The 22,222-nt window shown below is 38.0% G+C and overlaps 1 protein-coding gene across 1 annotated transcript in view; it reads right to left on the reverse strand.

The window, feature by feature from the left end:
• The window catches only part of LOC145988434 (uncharacterized), a 102,706-nt gene extending 81,038 nt beyond the window's left edge, over window positions 1–21,668 (reverse strand). The window contains exon 1 of the mRNA XM_083123326.1: window positions 21,614–21,668. Coding sequence (XP_082979452.1) covers window positions 21,614–21,647 — 34 coding nt within the window. The 5' untranslated portion in view covers window positions 21,648–21,668. The remainder of the gene's footprint in view (window positions 1–21,613) is intronic.
• Between the last annotated feature and the right edge of the window lie 554 nt (window positions 21,669–22,222).

Below are 22,222 nucleotides of genomic sequence, written 5' to 3' on the forward strand. Positions count from 1 at the left end.
GTGATAAGTTTGCTTGAGTATATTACTCACTATTCGTTATAGAAGGCTAAGGCTAATGTGAGCGACTATTACATTGAATCGTGGCCTGGCCCAGCCAGAGGAAGGCATAGAAGCTTAAGGTGCACCCACCTCAAAGTTCAAAAGAGCAGTGACAATTAACAATTCCGCCAAAACATTATTTTTTTAATATCTGCGTATTATATATAATCTCAATAAAAAAATGTTTCAAGCCAAAGACACAAAGGATCACGAACAAAATATTTGTCATTGGGAAGCCTCCCCCTCCTCCAAAAAAAGATTCCTGGCTGTGCCACTGCGTTGAAATAAAGATAAAATATTTCCAGATTATTCTTCCAGATATTTGTCAGAGATTCAGGCCATCCTGATTTAGTTTCAAGAAGGTATTAATTACACTGATATATAAGTCGATAACAAAAAATGGGAAGACAGAGTATTTGGGGTAAAAGTTAATTTCTTGTACAATTCGGGGGGGACTAGCTCCTCCCACTCCGGCATCATAATATTTTTGTCAGTAAGGGTCCCCACAATATTTTACTTGCAAGGGGGGCCCAGAGAACTGCGCTAGATGCAGTGCTGGTGTATCCCAACGTCAGGCTGGTTCAAGGAAATGAAGTTCAACTAAGTAGATCCAGTACGCAAAAAAAAAAAAAAAAAGCAGTGTTCAAGTTCAGAAGATTCAACAAATGCCTGTCTGCTGCTTTCATCGTTCACTTGATTGGTTAGCACGTACAACGTGACAATTCATCACACGCTACACCTCTCCAGAACGTTGTGCTAAGGGTGCAGACACCAAATACACTACGTGACACTGAATCTACGAAGTAGACGAGTCGGCGTTGCACTTTGAAACCAACTAGACCCGTTAGTGCAAAGAGAGTCAAAATGTGCAGCGAAATAGACGGGGCTAAGCGTACACTCCTCCCCGCGAAACGATTGAATCACTTTTCGGTCCCCTGATGAGTTGCTTTTCTGCGATTGGTAGCAGTTTGATGGGGACAGACTGGCAACTGGGAAAGCGTGATTTTAGTGCTTTCTTGGGATTATAGCCTGTGTGCGAATTAAGCTTTTTGCTTTGGAGGGGATGCCCACTCAGTGGCGTATTTGCGATTTTAGTAGAGGGTAGTTTTTTTGGGTATCCAAATTTGTATGTTACCACCCAGTTAGTAAACTAACCTATTGGCTTGGAAGTTCTCAATGTCTTAGAACATTATTTCTAACCTAGGGCATAACATCTGATGATATCACTGAGAAAACTTGACCATTCTATTGCCAGTTCAACTCCATGACGACGTGCGACGAGAAATGTGATCAACCTTCAACAAATAAGCTGATGAAATCAACTCTACTTGCCATGACGAAAGGTTTTCGTACTTTATTTACCGGTGCTAGTCTTGGAGCTTTTGTAAATTCTCTGCACCTGACGACAATGTAAACAAGTAAACAATAGGCTATTTGAAAATAGAAATGCAGACGCGAAGTACAAGTAGAATGCAATTGTTTTACAACTTAAATTACTGTTTCCGAATGATTTTAAATTGGTGTTTGTTCCATATTTAAGAAATGTTATTTCCATTTTCTTTGTGGGGGATAGAAACATCCCTACCATTACTAATGGCACCAGTACCATTTATTCCCTCTTATACTTATTGCGTACTTTCCCGCCAGTCAATCATGATTCATCTTCTCCCGGGATAATTTTTTTGTGGGGGGATCCCCGGCATTCCCCCGTTAATTCGCACACTAATTATTAGGGAGCGGATTTTTGCATATTTGCATGTTTATTATTGTTTTTATTTTATTATTTCTATTCTATTGTTTTATTCACTTGAAAAACACTTACATAAGCATATTACATATTGCAAATACTTTTTGCATTCACAGTTTCCTCAAAATGTGTCGTCCTCAAATGAGGACCCTGGGCCGATATGAGGTAAAATTGTCATTTTGCAGATTTTTCTAAAATACGAGTTATAAGTAAATAATTATTTTAATTGAACTTTTCAAAAACTGTGCAGAGTTTACATAAATTTTGTTTCACACCTTTAACGCATTATCTTTCTTCTCCTCAGACTTAGTTTATTTTGAATGGTACGGTACAAAGCACTTGATGCACAGAGTAATATTGCACTTTTTACAATATGTACGTGTGCTTCGCACATCTTCTTTGCTTGCTACGACGAGCGATTAAATTTTGCCTTTCGTCTAGCCTTATGTCTGGAATCACAGCACGTACGGTGGATGAAGTTAAAGGAAGTCCAGGTTGTGCTCTTGAGAAATATCCTAACTTTAGGTAAAGTACCGTTGCAGCTCGTCTGAATTCCAAAAGGTCCATAGATTATCTTCCATGAACTGTCTTATATAAAATCCAGGCATTGACTAAAGTCATATCAAGCAGTCGAGATACTTATTGCGTACTTTCCCCAGTCAATCATGATTGTCTTCTCCACCCATGTGTGCGTTGTATGATTTCAAAACCTTCGGTTGTGTTATACCGACTTTCTGTCTCGTGGCTCTGTTCCACCTTGAAGCAGCACTAACAGGTTCAATTGTGTCACAGTTGGTGGCAATGGTCACACATTTCTTGACGTTCCATCACATCTCACATCATTAGTACTCAATTGAACACTGTTCCCTTCACTATATGTCCCCAAACACCTTCCATTTGCTTTTCAAAAAGTTCATTTGGTGTCAATGGCAAAACACGGTTTCTTATTTCCAGTGGATATATATTTACCTCATTACCACGAGGTGTCAGCTTTGTGTAATGTGGATGCATTTTCCTCCAGTTACTGCTTTCTTCACAAAGTTTCCTCTTCTTTGATTTTCCCTGAGCTGCCTTCTTGCCACTCGACGTAGCAACAGCCGAAGATTGAGTTTCTTCTCCATTCTGCGATGTTGATGTGAATTGCCTGCGACGTTACTAATCTCTTCTGCATATTCATCCCTGGAAGTCGATGACATATTGAATTTCTAATGATCCTGGAACATATTTTACTTCAAATTCAGCAAAGCATTCATCTGGGCTTTCTTCCTCATCAGTCAAACTGTCTACGACAGATGGACAAAAATCTTCATCAATATTATCACAATATTCATCACAGTTTCTTGAAACCCAGGATCCTCTAATATATCTGCTACTTCCTCGAGCGTTAGAGCATGAAATGTTGGCACAATATGACTTCACAAGGAAACAAACTCAAGTATTGGCAACAGTGTTTTACACAAAGTCATTGTAATTTTCACTTCAATTCTTTATGACAATTGAAGTAGTGCCTTTGTAGTGCTGCAAAACAATACAAAGCCAGAAAAGAACGATAACAATGGAAGTAAACAAATCATGCTACGCGAGAACAAAAGAAAAACCTTAGTTGTCTGCATAGTGTGTAGGCCTGGACCAGTGGCGGTCCCTCCATAGAACAGAGGGAACAGGCTGTTCCCTTCTACTTATCGCCCTTTTTAGCTATTTAAATTATCTATAATAACATAATAAGAACACTTCTTTCTTCCGAAATCAACACGCCGAAGAAAAATTTTCACCCTGACTGGAAGTTTGTTTACTTCACCTCCCCTCGTCGTCCCACCCTCTGCTCTGACGCCGAGTATTTCCGACCACGCTCTAAGGTAAACGATCCTCATGGAACCACTTCCCACCGAGGAAGCTGAACTCTCAAGCTGTTCCCTACGAGAGACATAGCGAATTCGTTTTCCTTCGAGTTTTTGCTATGTGCTAAAGCTTAATTGCGTCGTAGTGATAGTTTTGAGTGTAGTAAATCCATAGTCTCCTAATCTCATTGCAGAATTGCGTCTGCCAGTCATAACGAACTGGAAAAATCTTCTAGAGTCTAAGCGTCTGCTAAATGCCTTTGCTAAACGCTGCGAAATAGCTTCCGAGGGAACAACTCGCATCCACCTGTTCCACCAGCAAGACAAGCGCAGCGCAGGACAAGAAAGCGAATGTTGTATGATCGACCCGCTGAAGACGAAAGCTTTTAGTACATTGAACTTTACAGAAAGACAGCAGACATACACCTATCCTAACCTAATTAGAAACTGAAACGAAATCGTACACAAGGCATTTTCAAACAAGTTACTACAACTCTGTAAAATGATTAACTGGATACTTTTCCAGTGGCAAATTTTTGTTGTCCTTGTTTGTATCCCAAGAGGGAGTTTGGAACGGTTCAGATTTTGTCACAATTTCTACAAATCTAGCGGACGTCATGAAAAAAACTAGACCATCTGATTGCCATTATTGCATTAAGGACGTTTGAATTACAATGATCAAGTCTAGAAAGAAAATGTCAACTTGATCTACAAATGGAGAGATGAAACCAATTCGACAAAACATTTTTTTTCCTGATCAATCATAAATTGCTTTTATTAATTTTTCCTTTGTTGCGCATCATCAAAGGAAATATTTATTTTTAATGTTTTGTTTACATTATATCATATTTGCTTTAACATTGGTATTTTCATAATTTTAACGTGCTTCATGTATGTCACTTCTGAAAATTTTTAACATATGTTTCGTATGTTTATTTAGTTCATTTCAACAATTGTTGAATTTTACTTGGTTTACTGTATTATATTACGACAGGTATGGGAGGGGAGTCGGCAAGTGAAGGTCACGTGTTCCCCTGCCTGATTTAGCACCGCAGGCTACTGGCCTGGACACTGATTTTTATAAACTTGTGTTAATTTTTGCGGACAGTGCTGCACTATAACCTAGTGAAGGATCATTCTGTTATTTGAGATCAAAATAAGAGGAAAGTAGAAACTGAGGGAATGATGGTCAGATGATAAAGATATGCACTATGATCGTATTTCATTCTTAAATTAGACATAATAAAAGTACGTCGTTCGGAAAGTAAGTTCCATCATGCAATAAAATGAAAAATATAAATAGTAATATCATGACCTTTATAGGGGTGAGAATATATACATGGTACAACATTCACACATAATCGCCATAAGAATTCAAGAACGCATCACAGCGAGATACCAAGTTCGTTATACCCCTATCATAGAACGTTTCCGCCTGAATGGAGAACCATTGGGAAACTGCACGTTTCAGTTCTTCGTCAGTACCATAATGTTTTCCAGCAAGGAATGCCTTAAGGTGGAGGAACAAATGAAAATCAGATGGGGCAAGATCAGGACTGTAAGGGGGTGTGGTAGTTTTTCCCAATGGAAGGTCGTCAGGAGTTCCTGCGTTGCATTTGCCACATGCGGACGAGCATTGTCGTGGAGGAGAATGACACCCCGACTGAGCATGCCACGTCGTTTGTTTTGGATTGCACGACGCAGGTTTTGAAGTGTCACACAATAGGTTTAGGCATTGATGGGCTGTCCAGGCTCCATAAATTCCACAAGCAATACTCCATGCCTATCCCAAAACACAGTGCACATGATTTTTTTGTTTGTAAGCTTTGGTTTTGGTTGCGTTTTCCGCGGTGACGTGGAGTGCCTCCACTGCATGGTGCTTCGTTTCTGTTCTGGGGTTTCGTGCAAAACCCATGTCTCGTCTCCAGTCACAATCCGCCAACAACTCTTCCCCCTCCTCACTATACCGTTTCAAAAACTCTAGTGCACTTCCCATTCTTTCCTTTTTGGCATTTTCGGAGAGCTGGTGAGGGACCCAACGGTTACAAAATTTGCGAAATTTCAAATTCACTGTCACAATTTCATACAGCACAGTTCTGGAGATTTGTGGAAACTCTAATGACAGCTCAGACAAAGTGAATCGTCTGTTCTCCCTAATCTGCTCTTCCACTAAACGAACCAAATTGGGATTCACAACAGACGGTCGACCACTTCGTTCTGCATCATGAACACTAACCCGTCCACCACGAAACTGTCTCACCCATCTTCTTACCATTGAAGCACTCATTATTCCTTCTCCATACACCTCACTAATCTGACGGTGGATCTCCGCAGCTGGAACATTACGTGCAACCAGAAAACGGATCACGGATCGCACCTCACACGTGGCGGGAGTTTGGATTGTCTGAAACATAACAAGAACGCACTACGCACTACTATCCTGACCAACCTGCCTCAGACTGACGTCTGCACTTCATCAAGGTTGTGGCTACACAAGGCGCATGCGCATTCACACTGCCCCGCTTGCAGCGCCACGGTATTCATCAGTGGAACTTACTTTACGAACGACGTTATACAATAACTTCTTGCGATTATGTCTGTCGATGGATTGCAGCTAAATATTCAAACAACATATTTGTGAGGATTAAACATGATTTTCTGGTGATTTTCTCCACGAAAGTAGTAGTGATTTGAAGTCCTAATTTTCCCATTAAAGTAATTGGAAAGAGATAGATGGCATTCCTATAGAAACTGAGATAGCGTCAAGGGGATTTGTGTATTCTAATGCCGTCTACATAAAAAACAACGATAAATAACACCTACTGTATTTGAATGCTAATATAAAAGAATAAGATATTCATTAATGCAACGAAAAGAGCATAGTGTTTGCAACAAAATACGTATATTATTATAATTGCAATATTGCAGTTGTAGAGCGAGCCTCCAGACAAAGAAATGCGTGTAATATAAACATTTTGTTATATGAGACTAAAACCATTTGTATTTTTTTGGTGGGTGATCCTAAATAGCACAATTTATCACACTTTCATTTCTATAATTGCGTTCAGTGAATTACTGATACATTTAGTTTGTGTGTAACGCGAACAGAACCTTAAAATAGGTTGTTTCGAAAATTTTTAGTGCATATTTTAAGTGCACATTTTGGCCTTTTTAGTGCATATTTGCATGAATATTTTGTTTCTTTTAGTGCATATAAATCCGCCCCCTACTGATTATAGTTATTTGTGATTCTGTGACGCAAGCGTTCCCTGCATTTTGTTACTGCGTAGCAGTTACAATCGACTTCCTTCTCAGGAAGCAAGTAGTAAAGCTGATTCATCACAGATGGCAGCACTGAACTTATGTGTGATACCCAATGTTGTCTCGAGTGAAAGGAATCACGTAGCATTCTTAGGAACAAAATGAATGCAAACAACCTTGTATTGAAAGCATGTGAATTGGGAGCACAATATTGTAAAATGAGCTATTAAATTTTGCTCTCTGATATTTTAAAGGAGAACAAAGAAGTAACAGTTAATTACAGTTTGATTCTCAATTTAGTCACAATTGTGGTTGTGATTCACGAATCACAGTGATTAAATCACAGTTCTGTGATTTTCTTCACTACACTCTGTCCAAGGGGGTCCGCAGGATTTTTTTCAGGGGGGAGTAAGATTTCACGTCTTACCCTTCAGTCATAGACACTTATATTTTATCGTCTATTGTTGTTGTTGTTATTATTATTATTATTATTATTATTATTATTTTACAAATCATAAAATTGTAATTGAATCGAAAATGCTTTAAGGCCGTACTAAAGGCAATTTTGTGGTAATTTTTCGATAACAGATGGCAGAACCGTTTGCATGGCAACCGAGGGCCATGTTGCCAGATCTCCGCGTAATCAAGGCAGATACATACAGGTTGGTCGATAAGGGTTCTCGATGTGAGATGAAGCCATATTGGTTAGAGGTGGAAGGTAGTAATAGTCGAAATATTAATATAAAATCCGTTGTTTTATATTAAGTATTTTTTTTAATATTTAGAACGCAGAGAAGAAAATACAATTATAAGTGTAGTTAATTCAAACAAGAAACGGGCGAAGTGAGGACAATAATTTAAATAATTGAAAAAAATTTGTGAATTCGTTTGAAGCAAATGCTGCGTTGACTCAGGCACGTATCCAAGGGGGGCCTCGAGGCCCCCCGAAAGTTTTCGGTTTACACTAGATAAAATGGGTCTTTTTGGTTTCTTGTGTGTGTGAAATAAAATAACGTGACGAAAATTTAAGAAGATAAATAATTATCGAGGCAAGGTAAATTTTTCTATAACCCTGTAATTGATAATAGCACGTATCCAAGGTGGAGATCAGGGGGTCGAGCTCCCGCAGGAAATCTATAAGTTTACACTGGATAAAATTAGTTTTTTGGCTTCTTGAATAATGTGACGATAATTTAAGGAGCGTAATTACCGAGGCAAGACGGAGAATGTTCTATAACCCTTTTGTTGACAATATTGCACGTAAACTTTTATTGCGCTTTCATTGTTGTTGTCGCAGCGAGCACGATCATTGTGTAAAGATTTGTCATCATCTAGAAGCTGCACAACAAAGCCCTCAGGAAATATTTCAGTTTACACAAGATAAAGTAGGTTTTTGGCTTCTTGAATAATGTGACGATAATTTGAGGAGAGTAATAATTATCTAGGCAAGACAGAAAATGTTCAATAACCTTTTTATTGATAATAGCATGTATCCAAGATGGGGATCAGGGAGGTCAAGCCCCTCCCCAGGGAAATCTTTCAGTTTACACTTGATAAAATTAGGTTTTTGGCTTCTTGAATAATGTGACGATGGAGAGAAATAATTATCGAGGCAAGAGGGAGAATGTTCTATAACCCTGTTATTGATAATAGCACGTATCCAAGGTGGGGATCAGGGAGAGGTGTCGACCCCCCCCCCCCCCATCGGGAAATCTTTCAGTTTACAATAGATAAATTAGGTTTTTGGTTTCTTGAAAAATACGACGATAATTCAAGGAGAGAAATAATTATGGAGGCAAGATAGAGAATGTTTTATAACCATTTTATTGATAATAACACGTATCCAAGGTGGAGATCAGGGGGTCGAGCTCCCGCAGGAAATCTATAAGTTTACACTGGATAAAATTAGTTTTTTGGCTTCTTGAATAATGTGACGATAATTTAAGGAGCGTAATTACCGAGGCAAGACGGAGAATGTTCTATAACCCTTTTGTTGACAATATTGCACGTAAACTTTTATTGCGCTTTCATTGTTGTTGTCGCAGCGAGCACGATCATTGTGTAAAGATTTGTCATCATCTAGAAGCTGCACAACAAAGCCCTCAGGAAATATTTCAGTTTACACAAGATAAAGTAGGTTTTTGGCTTCTTGAATAATGTGACGATAATTTAAGGAGCGTAATTACCGAGGCAAGACGGAGAATGTTCTATAACCCTTTTGTTGACAATATTGCACGTAAACTTTTATTGCTCTTTCATTGTTGTTGTCGCAGCGAGCACGATCATTGTGTAAAGATTTGTCATCATTTAGAAGCTGCACAACAAAGCCTGCCATGAGTAGGACGATTCTTTGTATTATTTATTCTTTGGAAAGCGGAAAAGGAAACACTCTTAAATAAGAGGTGGAGTCGAAATACTGGTAACATTAACGAAAGGTTTTATCTGCGGAACATTCTAGAATATGACATAAATAAATACCCGGCTTCAATTTCCCGGTTGATCAGTAAACAGAATCTGTTAGTAATTCGAAAATGAAGAGGACTAGTGACGCAATTTCCTGTAAACTAAGGAAGTCTACTTCTAGTTCCAGTTCGTGTTCGAAGTTGAAGATATTGCCGACTAGGAGTCTCAGTGTAGTGCTAGTTCGGGGCATGAGCCGAAGAGATCGAAGGTCTCTAAAGTGAACATTTCACGAGTACCGGATATTGGGGCGGTTTATTAAGACATAAATAAGTTGCACAGATCAACTGTAATTTTATTTGTGCCCGGGCCAAATTTTGTGTATGCAGTCCAAGACTTTCATGGGTTAAAAAGGTCTTTTATTTAAGCCAACTGGGTTTGACACACACTCAACACTTAACTACTACAAAGGGACAGCCGAAAATTTTATGAATGTCAAGAAGAGAAAGCAGGAAGATGTTGCATATGTAGATATTTTAGCGCAATTTTCAGGCTCTGCCAGGACCCGAACCAGGGTCTCTGGTATATCGTGCCGTTGCTATACTGGCATACCCAGGATTTTCGAAGGGGGGGGGGGTACGTATACTCTTTTCGATAGTCAGTCCTTATTTTACCATCTTTCTCTGCTTTTGACATTCATTTTTTTAGAAATACTGGGCCAAAGGAGGGTTATGACCCCCACCAACACTCACTCCCTTGGGCACGCCACTGGAGATAAATGAGTGAGCATTTTATCATATTGGAAGACGAAACATTAGATGTGTTGGGAACGGAAGGGTTTTCACTGTGCATTAATTGTTTCAGGATCCAGCTGTATTCGAGATGACTTCCTTTGTCTCGTGCCGATATATGACAAGACTGCGGAAGCTGTGACGGACAATTTCGAACACTTGCGAGTGCTTATGCCTGAATATGTACAGTTTGGTGGGTTTCAGCTTGTATAAGAGCTGCAAACATGGGTAGACAAGACACAATAGTGGTGTTCAGGCTCGAATCAGTTCGCAGCCCACAGTTTGAATCTCGCATTGTCGAGTGGATTGTACATCCATTGTGTAACAGCTTCGTGAAAACACTCAAAGACACTAAAGATGTTTTGATGCCTGATGAGAAGACAAAACGGACAAACACGTTGTGATAAAAATGGCAGCCTTCAACGGTGGCTACTATTTAGGGGACAGTTGCTTACCATTTTTTTGCCTCCGCACTATGGCCTCTTAATGCTAGGCCTAGGCCTTGTCTGCCAAGAGAAAGTAAACTTACTTGCTCCCCCCCCCCCGTTTTGCCACCAAAGGGCACCACTGGCCTTAAACATACACTTGTGAGTTTGTATCTACACCCCTTAAAAATATATTGTTCAGCCCCCTCGAAAGGAATTTCTGGATACGTGCCTGCGATGACTGTACACTTCATTTTGTATGACAGTACTTTCTACCATTGATTGGAGACTTTATACTCTGTCCCGACTATCTCTGCTGCAGCAAGGCTGCACATAGCGGCAGAGAAGGGGGGGTCGAGTAGGCAGAGCGAAGCAGTACACGATGCTGCGAAAGCTAGTAACTACAGCGAAGTTCTTTTCTTGTGCATGGAGTGACCGTTCAAAATATTCTTGGATAGAATACTGTGCTTTCATTGTTGAAACGCCATTTTCCGCACCCTGTATTTTTTCAATTATAAACATTGTTGAAAAATGCTTAAAAGTAGTAATGTTAATTTTTCCACAAGGCCGTAAATTTCAGTTTCTTAATGTATTTTTCTTGCAGAATTCAAATTGATACAAAAAAGTGTTCCATTTTCTCAGATGACGATAAGACCAAATAATCTTTTAGTTTATAATATTTTCGGGTATATTAAAACCTGCAAAAGTTCTTATTCGCAATATTGGAAGAAAACTGAAGATGAAATTAAAAAAAACATTAAAATCATGACTTTTTATACTTTTATTGTATAAAAACATATATACATAAAAACGTAATGTTTCCACCCTCTAACAGGGTTTTCTGCAGACGAATATTCACAATTGAGGGCGGAAACGTTACGTTTTTATGCATATTTTTTATACTATAAAAGTTTTCCTTGGTCAGCATTTTAATGTTTTATTAACATGGAAACAAGGCTGAACAGTGTTACAATGGAAATTAAAGCTCAAATTACTATGCTATAAGAAAATTATTTATTTGAAAACCTTGAATTGATGTTTTGAGTTCTTTTTATGCACAGATAGGCTAATCAGGACTGGACCTACAGTTTAAAGTGGGATCCGAACCACTGTGTAATGCACCTCCACCATGTATCGAACCCTTTGAGTACAAGGCGACGACGTTACCACTACGCCATCGGGGAGGCTTTTATTTGAAAACCGGGAATAAAGGTAAACGAGAAGCAGAGTGATTATTTGTTCGTTTCAAAATACTTAAGTACAATATTACACAAGTTGCCTCCGCACAATGTCCAAAGTCCTGTTTCACAGTTCTTCACGAATTATACTGGTTTGTTCTGCAGCTGTCTTTGGAAGTAACAGTGACATTTTCGAGTAACATTAACTGTAAACTACTTACTTTTTGAAATTAGTACCTGAACTTCAGTTATTTTTCCACCTAACTAGTAACTAAATTGAAAGTTAGTTGTCACTCCTGTTCACATAAAGTGTCACTCTTTATAGGGTCGAACAGTTGAAGTATGTACCAATTGATCTGAACAGAAGTGTACAATTACTACTTTTTTCGCATAGAAAGGAATTTTCTTTTGTTCCATTTTTACAATTTGTTGAATCATATCCTCGCCTGAAACAATGGATTGAAATCGTGAGACCATGAGAGCAATCTTATTTATTGCCAAGAACCAGAATGTATCTCTTCCAAGCGTATTTTAATTAGAATAATTTCGACATAAGGCTATATAATCTCCAACAATCCTCATTGGTATACCACAGTTCAACAGTAATTCTGAATAATATATTGTTTGCTCAAAAAAAATACAATAAAATATTATTTTTTCATCTTTAAGTAAAAGATGTGGATTTTATTGCCTCTGTATTTACGTATAAAATATATTAACTTAGTTATAATTATATGGTTGATTGATTTAGTTTATTTTAATATGCTTTTCTGCCATTTTTGTCTAATCGCAAAGATGAGAATGAATGATAATATGATGAAACTTATGCAGGATCACATACAAAGAATATCCATGCCGGGATTCGAATCAGAGACTCCTAGCGTCGTAACTCGCTGTTCTAACCACTCCAACACGGAGACCAGCAGTTATAATTATATATGAAACTTAATGCCAAGTTGTTGGTGGTCATCTGTGATGAAATTAATAGTGCGCTTGCATTTCATGTTCTGAACCATGTCTTAAAAGATACAACTAATCTAGAATAAAGTAATAATTACAATTATTGTAATAGTAACTAAATTAGATACTTTTTAAAGCAACAGTAATTATAACTGAATTAATTTCTCAAGTGATTAACTTTGAATTACTTTTGAAAAGTAACTTTCCAAACACTGTTGATATCTTAGAGTTCAGCATTACTTTGATAAGAATTGTAAGAAAAGTTTTCTAAGATACAATATGGTAATAATTACCATTAGAATAAAATTCAAATCATTGAAAAATCATTGCATGAAAGGATTACAAAAACTATATTTTTTATCCCATTCAGTTAGCAATGATGGGCAATTACCCTTAAAAATTGGAAGTAGCAAAAATTTCAAGGAATGTGTGCTATAACTTGACAGACAAGACACACACGTTATACCAATCCCTTTATTTTCGGTTTCTCTAATATACCGTTCCCAATTGCTGACTACTTGCAACCAGATATTAAGAAGTCTTGCAACATAATTTCTTGAGTATATTTTGGACTTTTGATATCTTGTAAACCATCACCATTCAACCATGTATCTGCAAATTGTGTACAGGTCAAACAATCCACAGACGATTTTGATTCCATACAAGCATATCCACAAAGTTCCACGGTATTGGGATGCCATTGTTTGTCAAATATGTTGTCCTTTTTACAAATTTCAAGGTATTCTTAGAAGATATATCAAATGGATTCTCAAATGTTCATCTGAAAAAGGAGCAAATAAAAATATTGTTAATATGGTGTATGAGACTATGAACTTAACAAAGATAAAAAAAACAAAACATTTTCATTACATTGTTACAACCTGAGACAAGTTGAGTTAATAATAAAATGAAAACAACTTAGAGATGTTGTGTAAGTGGATGTGAATATAATTGATCTAAACTACACCATAATTGTTAACGTAGTGGTCCTGTTATAACAGAATTATTAAAGGTTTGATTCACTATATCAGCTCAGATTCAGATCTATCTTTACAGTGCATGTTAAATATGACTTGGACTTCGGTAGGTTATTGAATCAAATATTCGTAACATAATCAGGACAGATTATGATTTCTCTGAAAATCAATCAATCTTACCCACAAATAAACGATTGGCTTTGCACTTATAAAATATATGTAAACTTTCCTAATCTATACTAATTTGTAAATTCTCAGTAAACACGCAAACTATTGTTTGGTAGACTGTTAGGACTTTACTCTTTTAGCTGTTAGGGTGTACTTTTACACTTTAAATACATAAAGCTTGAACTTATTGGAAATGCTGCATTACCATTACAAGGCGTTCAAAATTATGAAAGAACGAGAAAACCGAAGAGTTTTATATGACTTACAAAACCTGTTTTCTTACCTGATTCTGTGAAAGAAGATAACAGAACGTTGTCCAGAACTTGCACAAAATTCGGGGATCTGACATTAAATCTATTCCAATCCAACCTAACTTAGCTTAACCTACTTAATGCATTTAACACTTGCGAGCTATATATGTATATATAAAGGAGAAAAATCTTGTTCAAAACAGGCCAGAAACAACTCGTTCCAACCTTGTACAAGGGCAAAGTGAAACTATAATGAACGACTGATTTGTAATACAAATTCCGATGTACGTACATTTGAATAGCACCAGTGAAATACGAAAATAATCTCCCAAGAACGATAGTAGAGCATTTTGTGCAATATCGATTTAATGCCAGAATATAATCTATATCAAGGTATTTCATGCTCTAGTAATAATCACAAAACTGTAATATCTTCATTACGCCTAATTTAAAATAACATGTTCTTCTGATTTTACAATTGCAAAGATTTATCAACTTCGTTTGTAAGGAAAAAATAAAATGCGTGCTGCGTTGAAAATGTAGACACGTCGAAGCGATATTCTCACAGAAATTATATCGGAAGGTATTTCCTCAACATGTAAATAAATCATACATTCTGCATCATTCTTGCATATTGCAAACGTTTTGCTTTTGATGGATGAAGCAACAAACATTTAAATAGAATACTCACCTTTCCGTTTTTTCCGATGTTTCCTTCTTCCAACATTTACTGGATTCGTTATTCTCTGGTAACTTGGTTTAACTTTCACAATTTTGAAGCACTTGCATTGATCATATCGTTAGAAAGCACAGAGTGAAATCTCGGCAACAGTGTTGGCTAAAATCTGCACCACGGAGTATATTGCGACGAAACGCCACTTCAAAAATTTTAATGATATGCACTACTCTCTCAAGGTACGAAATGTTTTCATTTTTTCACATAGTATTTTAGATGCTTGCGGGAAGAACATGTGATCTTTGTTTCACCACGAAATCTTCCATACTAGTCATAAAAGAAAAAAAAAATGCACCGGTATTGACAAAACTACCACTTCAGCGCCATCTGTACGCAGAAGTTTGAACATGACGGAGACCTTTTATTTTCTGTTATTTACTTAAATATCATTAATCTTAACAAAATTATAAGGTTCACATGTTCTAGTGAATAAAACAATCTTTTATATCGGAAAATTTCTTCCTTACCGAATCTATATTAGTTGTACGCTCATCCATTCAAATTTGGGCCTATGCTTTAACATGGCTTTAGAACCCCCTTAAGTTTAGACTATATATAGGAACTGGATTCGAGTAGCTCCCTTTCCATAAACATCTAAAAATTGTTTATCAATAGGTCTTAGTTTTTCTTAAACTTTTTCACCATGGGCACAGATATCAAGAAGAGACCGCTTAACCCTCTGCTGGGCACGTGGGTTCTTTTGAGACCCCACATGTGTTTTTTCAAGGGTAACGACTAAATTATATAAACCTGTGTCACCAACGGTTGAAATATCTTATTTTGATTTATTTTCTATACCATCGCCATATTTTAATCGAAAAACTAAAAAAAAAAAAAAAAAAAGTAAAGTGTTCCCCTTTTTTTCGTTAATTGGTCCTAAATATAATGCCACTTCGTACGGACACTTGGGATCTTTGAGGACCCCAATGAATATTTGGATTTATTGTTTCTTCTACCGCTCGATATTATTATTATTATTATATTGCATTATTATTATTATAGTATAATTTGCTGTTTTTCAGAATTATGATTGTCGGTTGGTCTGGCTGGCCAGTATTACGCAACAAGTGCCGTTTCCCGGATATCTATTGTTCTTGCTTGATTGATTGATTTATTTGTTGTTTTAAGTACACTTTATGCACAGTAAGGCTAATCGGGACTGGACCTACAGTTTGAAGTGGGATCCGAACCACTATGTGCCTCCACAGGGGATCGAACCCGGGACGCGTATTTCACATGTGCACATTGAAATAGAGATGGGTGGCGTGGTTTTGTGTATGAATGCTCCCTATTGGCTAGCAGACTGCCTCAATGATACAGGATAGGACACTGGCATTTATTTCATTGACTTGTGCGAACACTTTCTGTAAACCACAGACTACAAGCAGAACCATCTACTGGGAAAATTACAACGCAATCGGATAGTAATCAATACTCGAAAAGCGAATAGACTTTCTTATTGGAAATAAAAGAGGCAATATTTTTTAAAATGTTGCGTTGGATGAAAATTCTTATACAATTATTTAATATATTGGGTCATTTTCCGCTTTTCGTCAGATGCAAACAAGGAACATTTTTAATTCTTACTTTAAAAATCTGTCAAAACCTTGAGTAGCGCCAAAACCTTAATTTCGACTATATAAGCGCGATACTATTTGTTTTGTAAAGAAGTTGTTACAAACCAGATATTACATACTGGAAACAACACAAGATGAAAAGAGAGGAGTTTCAAAAAAGAAAAGTAGATGGCAGCACAAGGTGAAGAAATATAAATAAATCGCTGGAGGATAAGTATGGATTTAGTGAAAGTGAACTACAATAGAATGATGTAGAAAAGATCAAAGCAATGTATAAAAAGTAGAAAATAGACGGAAAAGGAAAATATAAGTGGTTTACATCATTCAACAAGTTCAAGCCTGTAGTCAATTGTTAGGCACGCCATAGAAGTACTCAATAAAGAAAAAAATATACCAGCCAACCAGAAACGTCTCCATTACAAGCCACGCCCCCAATCTCTATTTCAATGTGCATATGTGAAATACGCACCCGGGACCCCTTGATTACATGGCGACTACGCAACCACTGCGCCATCGGGGAGGCCATGTTCTTCCAAAGTTGAAATGTAAACAATACATTCGGTAATTTGGTATCAACTTTTGTATCGTTCCCTGATTCTCAGAATTGGATTGTTGGTTGGCCTCGGTGCACAGTGTTATCGCAAAGACTCCCGTTTTCCGTAGATCCAAGTGTAGGAAGTATCATATGAAGAGTTATTGTTCTAATAAAGTTCATTCTGTATGACATATCTTACTATAATAAAAAATAAGGTAAAAACACTTATTTGAATTACAGTAATGATTTGCATGCAATATATTATCCACCAATTTCAATTTCCTTAAAACATAAAACTGGGGTCTTAAAAGACCCCAAGTGCCCATCCACGTATTACTTCCAACGTGCCCAGCAGAGGGTTAATCTGTTCCTTTAGGCGCCGAAGGTTACCGTAAAAAAAAAGTAATTCATAATGACGGCTTGTGAATTGTCATGGCAAGGTCCCAAATTCGGGAAATATTTCCCACTTTTGGGGATCCCGAACAATCGAGAACTTCCAAAGGATCGTATATGTGGTTCATTCTTGATATTTTCTACGCAGTAAGCGTCTGAAAATTATTAAAATACCAATCACCTGTAAATGACAGAAACAATGTGATATAACATCGCCACAGTTTCACCCTTCGAATTACACCAGATCTCAGTAGGACAACTAGCCCCTCTACCCCCATCCCCCAACTTCATCCTTGCAGGTGTAATCTGTGGAGCCAGGCGGCGCATAAGATAAGAGAAGGGGAGAAAGGGAGTTGCTGGAGCAAAGCAGTGTGATCTGCTGCAAGTGGTTGGTAGCTGCACTCACTTCCCCTCTCGCACGTCCATTGGTCGAGCACTCTCAAGTCACCACTTCCGTAGAGACTTCCTTTCTTTCGCTCGCTCCAGTGATTCGAGGGAAAGAGTGTAGTTCTAAAGCCGGCTTTAGACGAAAGCGTTTCCTTCAACATTTTTGCTAGCATAAATGTTACGTAAATGCTTCCAAAAATCTTATAACAGTTAGTACTTTACACGAAAGCATTTCATGGAACATTTCGGTTAGCTGTTTCAATTACAATGTACAATACATACAGCACGAAAGGCACGTCGAGTTACACCGTCAATGCTGTGTGCTCGGTGTTTACAATTGAAAATGCTAAAATATTATTTCATACGTGTATAGTAAACGTTGTAAATTATGTATTTAATCAGCGCCATTTTTATCTACCTAAAACCATGTAATACGAAGCAATATTCCTCTCGGTTGAATAGTTATCATCTTTTAAATATGTGAAGTGATACGTTGGTTACATCTCACGCGGCTGCCATTACAACTGCACTCGTGACCATGAAGTCGCTTCTGATTGGTTATGCTACGAAAATTGCTACGGAAATAGAGCCGGTTCTATCCTTGAGAAATGCCATGAAATATGCCATGGCATCTTAAATGCCATAACATTTCTCACTTTACACGGGTAGCTTTTTGTTCGTGGCATAAATGTTAAGAAAAATTCTAAGGAAAATGCTTTCGTCGAAAGCTGGACTTAACAACGAACAAATTCACCGAAGATAGCTGGGCTCGTTAACCTGGTGAAACCATTTATTTCACAGACTACAGAAACGCTCTAGACGAAATCGCAGAATTTTGTTTATGGAAAGTTTCCACATGGCATCCAGCGTTAGGCATTTCCTTCTGACAGAAATAATACTGCTGGGATTGTTCCTCATTTTAATCACATTTTAAGAACAGTTGATGCACACACAACTTGCGCAAGTTGCTACGTATCTCTCTCTGTTCAAATTAGTATTTTCCGAACTAGTGCAGTTTGAAACTATCATGCACACGCATTGTCTGCAAGTAGCAGACGATTTTTGAACTGAACAAAGCAGCCTCCCGGTTCGTGCAAGAACGATCTTCACGCATCGCACGGAAATCGACTTAAGGAAAGCCATAACGAACACCAAGTTCACGACAGAACTTGTGAAACGACCAGTGGCCATAACTCGTTTAACGCGTTAAACTCGTGTGACATTCGGAACGCGCCCAATTGCCTTTTTCTCCGACTTCCAAGACGAGGTCAGGAAGCAAAATGAGCTTCACACGACAGATTGTGTGCTCTTCTTGCCAACAACCGGGGCAAATTGTGAAATTTGAAGCATTGCGACGACTCTACGAAGGGAAGCAACTGTCTTACAATTAAGACATCTTAAAATTGTGTGTTTTATTTTGGTGAAAGGAAAACTTAATTTGGATTCTTTGTGTTTTCAGTTCGGGGTGTATTGCTCTTTGCACAATATTTACTAAAATAATATTTCACCTTTTCCACACCATTCTCCTGCCACAGGCTGCATTACTTGGGAGAGATCAAGGAAGAAAAAAAAAACGAAGACGCCACATTTTCGCCGCGTTTCCTTAAAAAAAGCCATTGAATTACACAATTATTTCACACTTTCCTTCCTTCGTGCCCCGTGGTCCAATGGTCAGTCCACTTGCACCATCCTTTGTCCACGTTGTCTTCCTCAACAAACGGGGGAAGCACTTCTTGCAGATCCACACACACAAATGTTAACTCCCAGTTTTCTTCCTCCCTATGTCCTTCACGCAATTTCATGTATTCCATATTTTCTATGTTGTATTCTGACACTGTGCTTTTATATTCCAGTATGCAAAGGATAAAAGATTTGTGCTATTATAATAGACGAAATAGGTGAACCTGAACTCAGAAAATGTTACACGGGTTTGGTAACAATAGTTGTAAAAAGGAGGGTTAGGTGTCGCTGGAATGCAAGAGTTTCGGAGACCTAAGCCCCCTCTGTCTTCTAGTGAACCGCCACACTATAGTTTTTGAAAACAAAAGAACTGATTGGCTTGATAGCGAAAATAAATTATACAAAATACATACTGTCTTTCAAAGAAACGAAAGACAAAATAAAACAGGGTTTTAGTTGAGAAATATATTGTACGTAGCCTACTTCACATGTATCAGAAGCATCGCAATAACAACCCAGCTTAAGCTATTTGTCATCAACTCAATGTATTATCCATTATAAATAAGTTAAATAAATATATTCAGATTTTGTTTTCTATAGATAGGCTAATCGGGACAAGACCTACAGTTTAAAGTTAAATCCGAACTACTATGCGCCTTGACCGGAGATCGAACCCGGCAGCCCTTGGTTACAAGGCGACGACGTTACCTTCACGCCACTACACAATAGATATTTGTTAACTAGATTCTGTACTTTTGTATTTATCTTATCGTACCTCTTTTCTCTGCCTTATTGTGCTTATTGCGACAATGCAAGCGATGTTTACATAAAATTGATTATTAACTGATTTGATTTATTTTACTTCGCTTTTCTTCCACTCTTGGCTAATCGCGAAAATGAGTATAAGTGATGAAATGGTGACATTGATGAAGGACACTCACAAAGAACAACCATGCCCAGGCCTGGATTCGAAACCAGGACCCCTGGCGTCGTAAGGCGCTGTTGTAACCACTCCGGCAAAAGTGATGATTGACACTAATTAAAAAACACCCATACCCACACGAGGTAGCGAACCTGGAACCGACAATGGCGAGATCGTAAGTCCTGGTATAAACACACTCAGCCGAAGGTTCCCGAACTTTTTCGTTTCTCGGCACCCTTAGTGTTTGAAAATTTTTCCGTGGCGCCGAAATTTAGAATGTAGGCCTATTTAACACTTGCAACGCTCAGTTAGTGTGGTTAGGTTCGTTGCCTTTAGTTAAAAAATAAAAACATATTTCAAATTAAGAAACATTTTACGTGTAAACAGTACTAAATAAGCACATATGTAGAATAATCATATCTAAAACCATGTGTAGACCAGCAAGTAAGTGTCATTTCAGTGAAAATATTGGAACATTCCGCGGCGCCCCTATAAGCCAGCCAGAGCGCCCCAACGCGCCGCGGCGCACACTTTGGGAACCACTGCACTAAGCCATGCAGACATCTTTAAAACAAACTAGATTCTACGTAAACATTTTCAACGAAAAATGCAGGCTCAACCTGGACTCGAACTCGGGTCTCTGGCACACCGTGCCATTGCTCTAACCACTTTTTTTTTATCAGCATATATGCATACGAAGAGGTCTGTTTACTTACATAATTTCTGATGGAAGTATTGTATAGAATTTTTAACATTTGTATTTAGTAAGAGTCCTATTTTCGCTATCTTATACAAGATTTTTGGCTTTAACATACATTTGTACCTGTAATAAAGATATACATTTCTTCATATATTAAATATCTGTTTACACTTTCACACCACAAATATACAATTAATGTTGCTAAACAACACTGAGGTCGTTTCCAAAATACTCATACATTTTTGGATCCACTGAGCTACCGAGCCGGCCTGGCCCCGCCTGATTTTTCGCTATCGCTGTTTTACCTTCGTGGAATCGTCTCACGCGAAGCCAGGTAGGCTCGGTAGCTCAGTGGCTAAACCAATAGCACCGTATGCCACAGATCCGGGTTTGAGTCCTGGTCGAGCCTGCATTTCTCGCTGAAAATTTCTATGTAGTACATCGTGTGTCTAATCTACAATAACTAGATTCTGTTTACGCATAATTTCGTAAGTCGCTTATGTTATGACCTATCATCCGTTGGATGAAGTATAGTTCACATTAAAATAGCTCAACTCGAATCTTAAGTAAATTCTATAGGTCTGTTTGTGCTTCTGGTGTAATATAGTTAAGAAAGTTAAAAGAATATCTCAAAAACATAATACTTACATAGGCCTAAAAGCAGGAGAATCAAGAGCTTCATTCTGCTGCAGCTGTACTCCTTCAAGCACCAACAAATAATGAAGTCATCCACAGAGTGACGACAGTATGACGTCTTTGTGTTTCGTTGCAGTCAGGAATGTTATCAGGGTAAGATGACCGTTTACTTCCTACGAACTAGCTATGTCGTAGTTCATGGGAACATGATTAGTAATACAGATATCCTAAGACGTCCACGCATTCTACCTAAAACAATACATTATTGTTTCATTTGGAAACAATCTGATACAATGAGTCTCACTGCCCACTGCAGCATAAATACAATACCTGGTTGAAAGGGAATTAGACCCAATTAGTTGAATGATTATATCGAGATAACCTCTGCTTTCGTGTTCCTGTTTACTTTAGAGGTGGAGCTGCAAGGGGGGAGGCGAGGGAGTGCTTGCGCGCCCCTTAATTTTCTTCCGCACCCCCTTCATCACCCCCTATGTTCAACTGAAAACACTAACATTAATATGCAATATTATGTCATGTCGACATATTGAGTGCCGAATGATAGGTACTGAAGTAAGACCGTTATTATTGTATGCAACAGACAAGCACTAAAAGAGGTGCTGG

The sequence above is a fragment of the Lepisma saccharinum genome, chromosome 5 (assembly GCF_977018435.1).
Source record: "Lepisma saccharinum chromosome 5, izLepSacc3.1, whole genome shotgun sequence".
Classification (NCBI taxonomy): Eukaryota; Metazoa; Arthropoda; class Insecta; order Zygentoma; family Lepismatidae; genus Lepisma; species Lepisma saccharinum.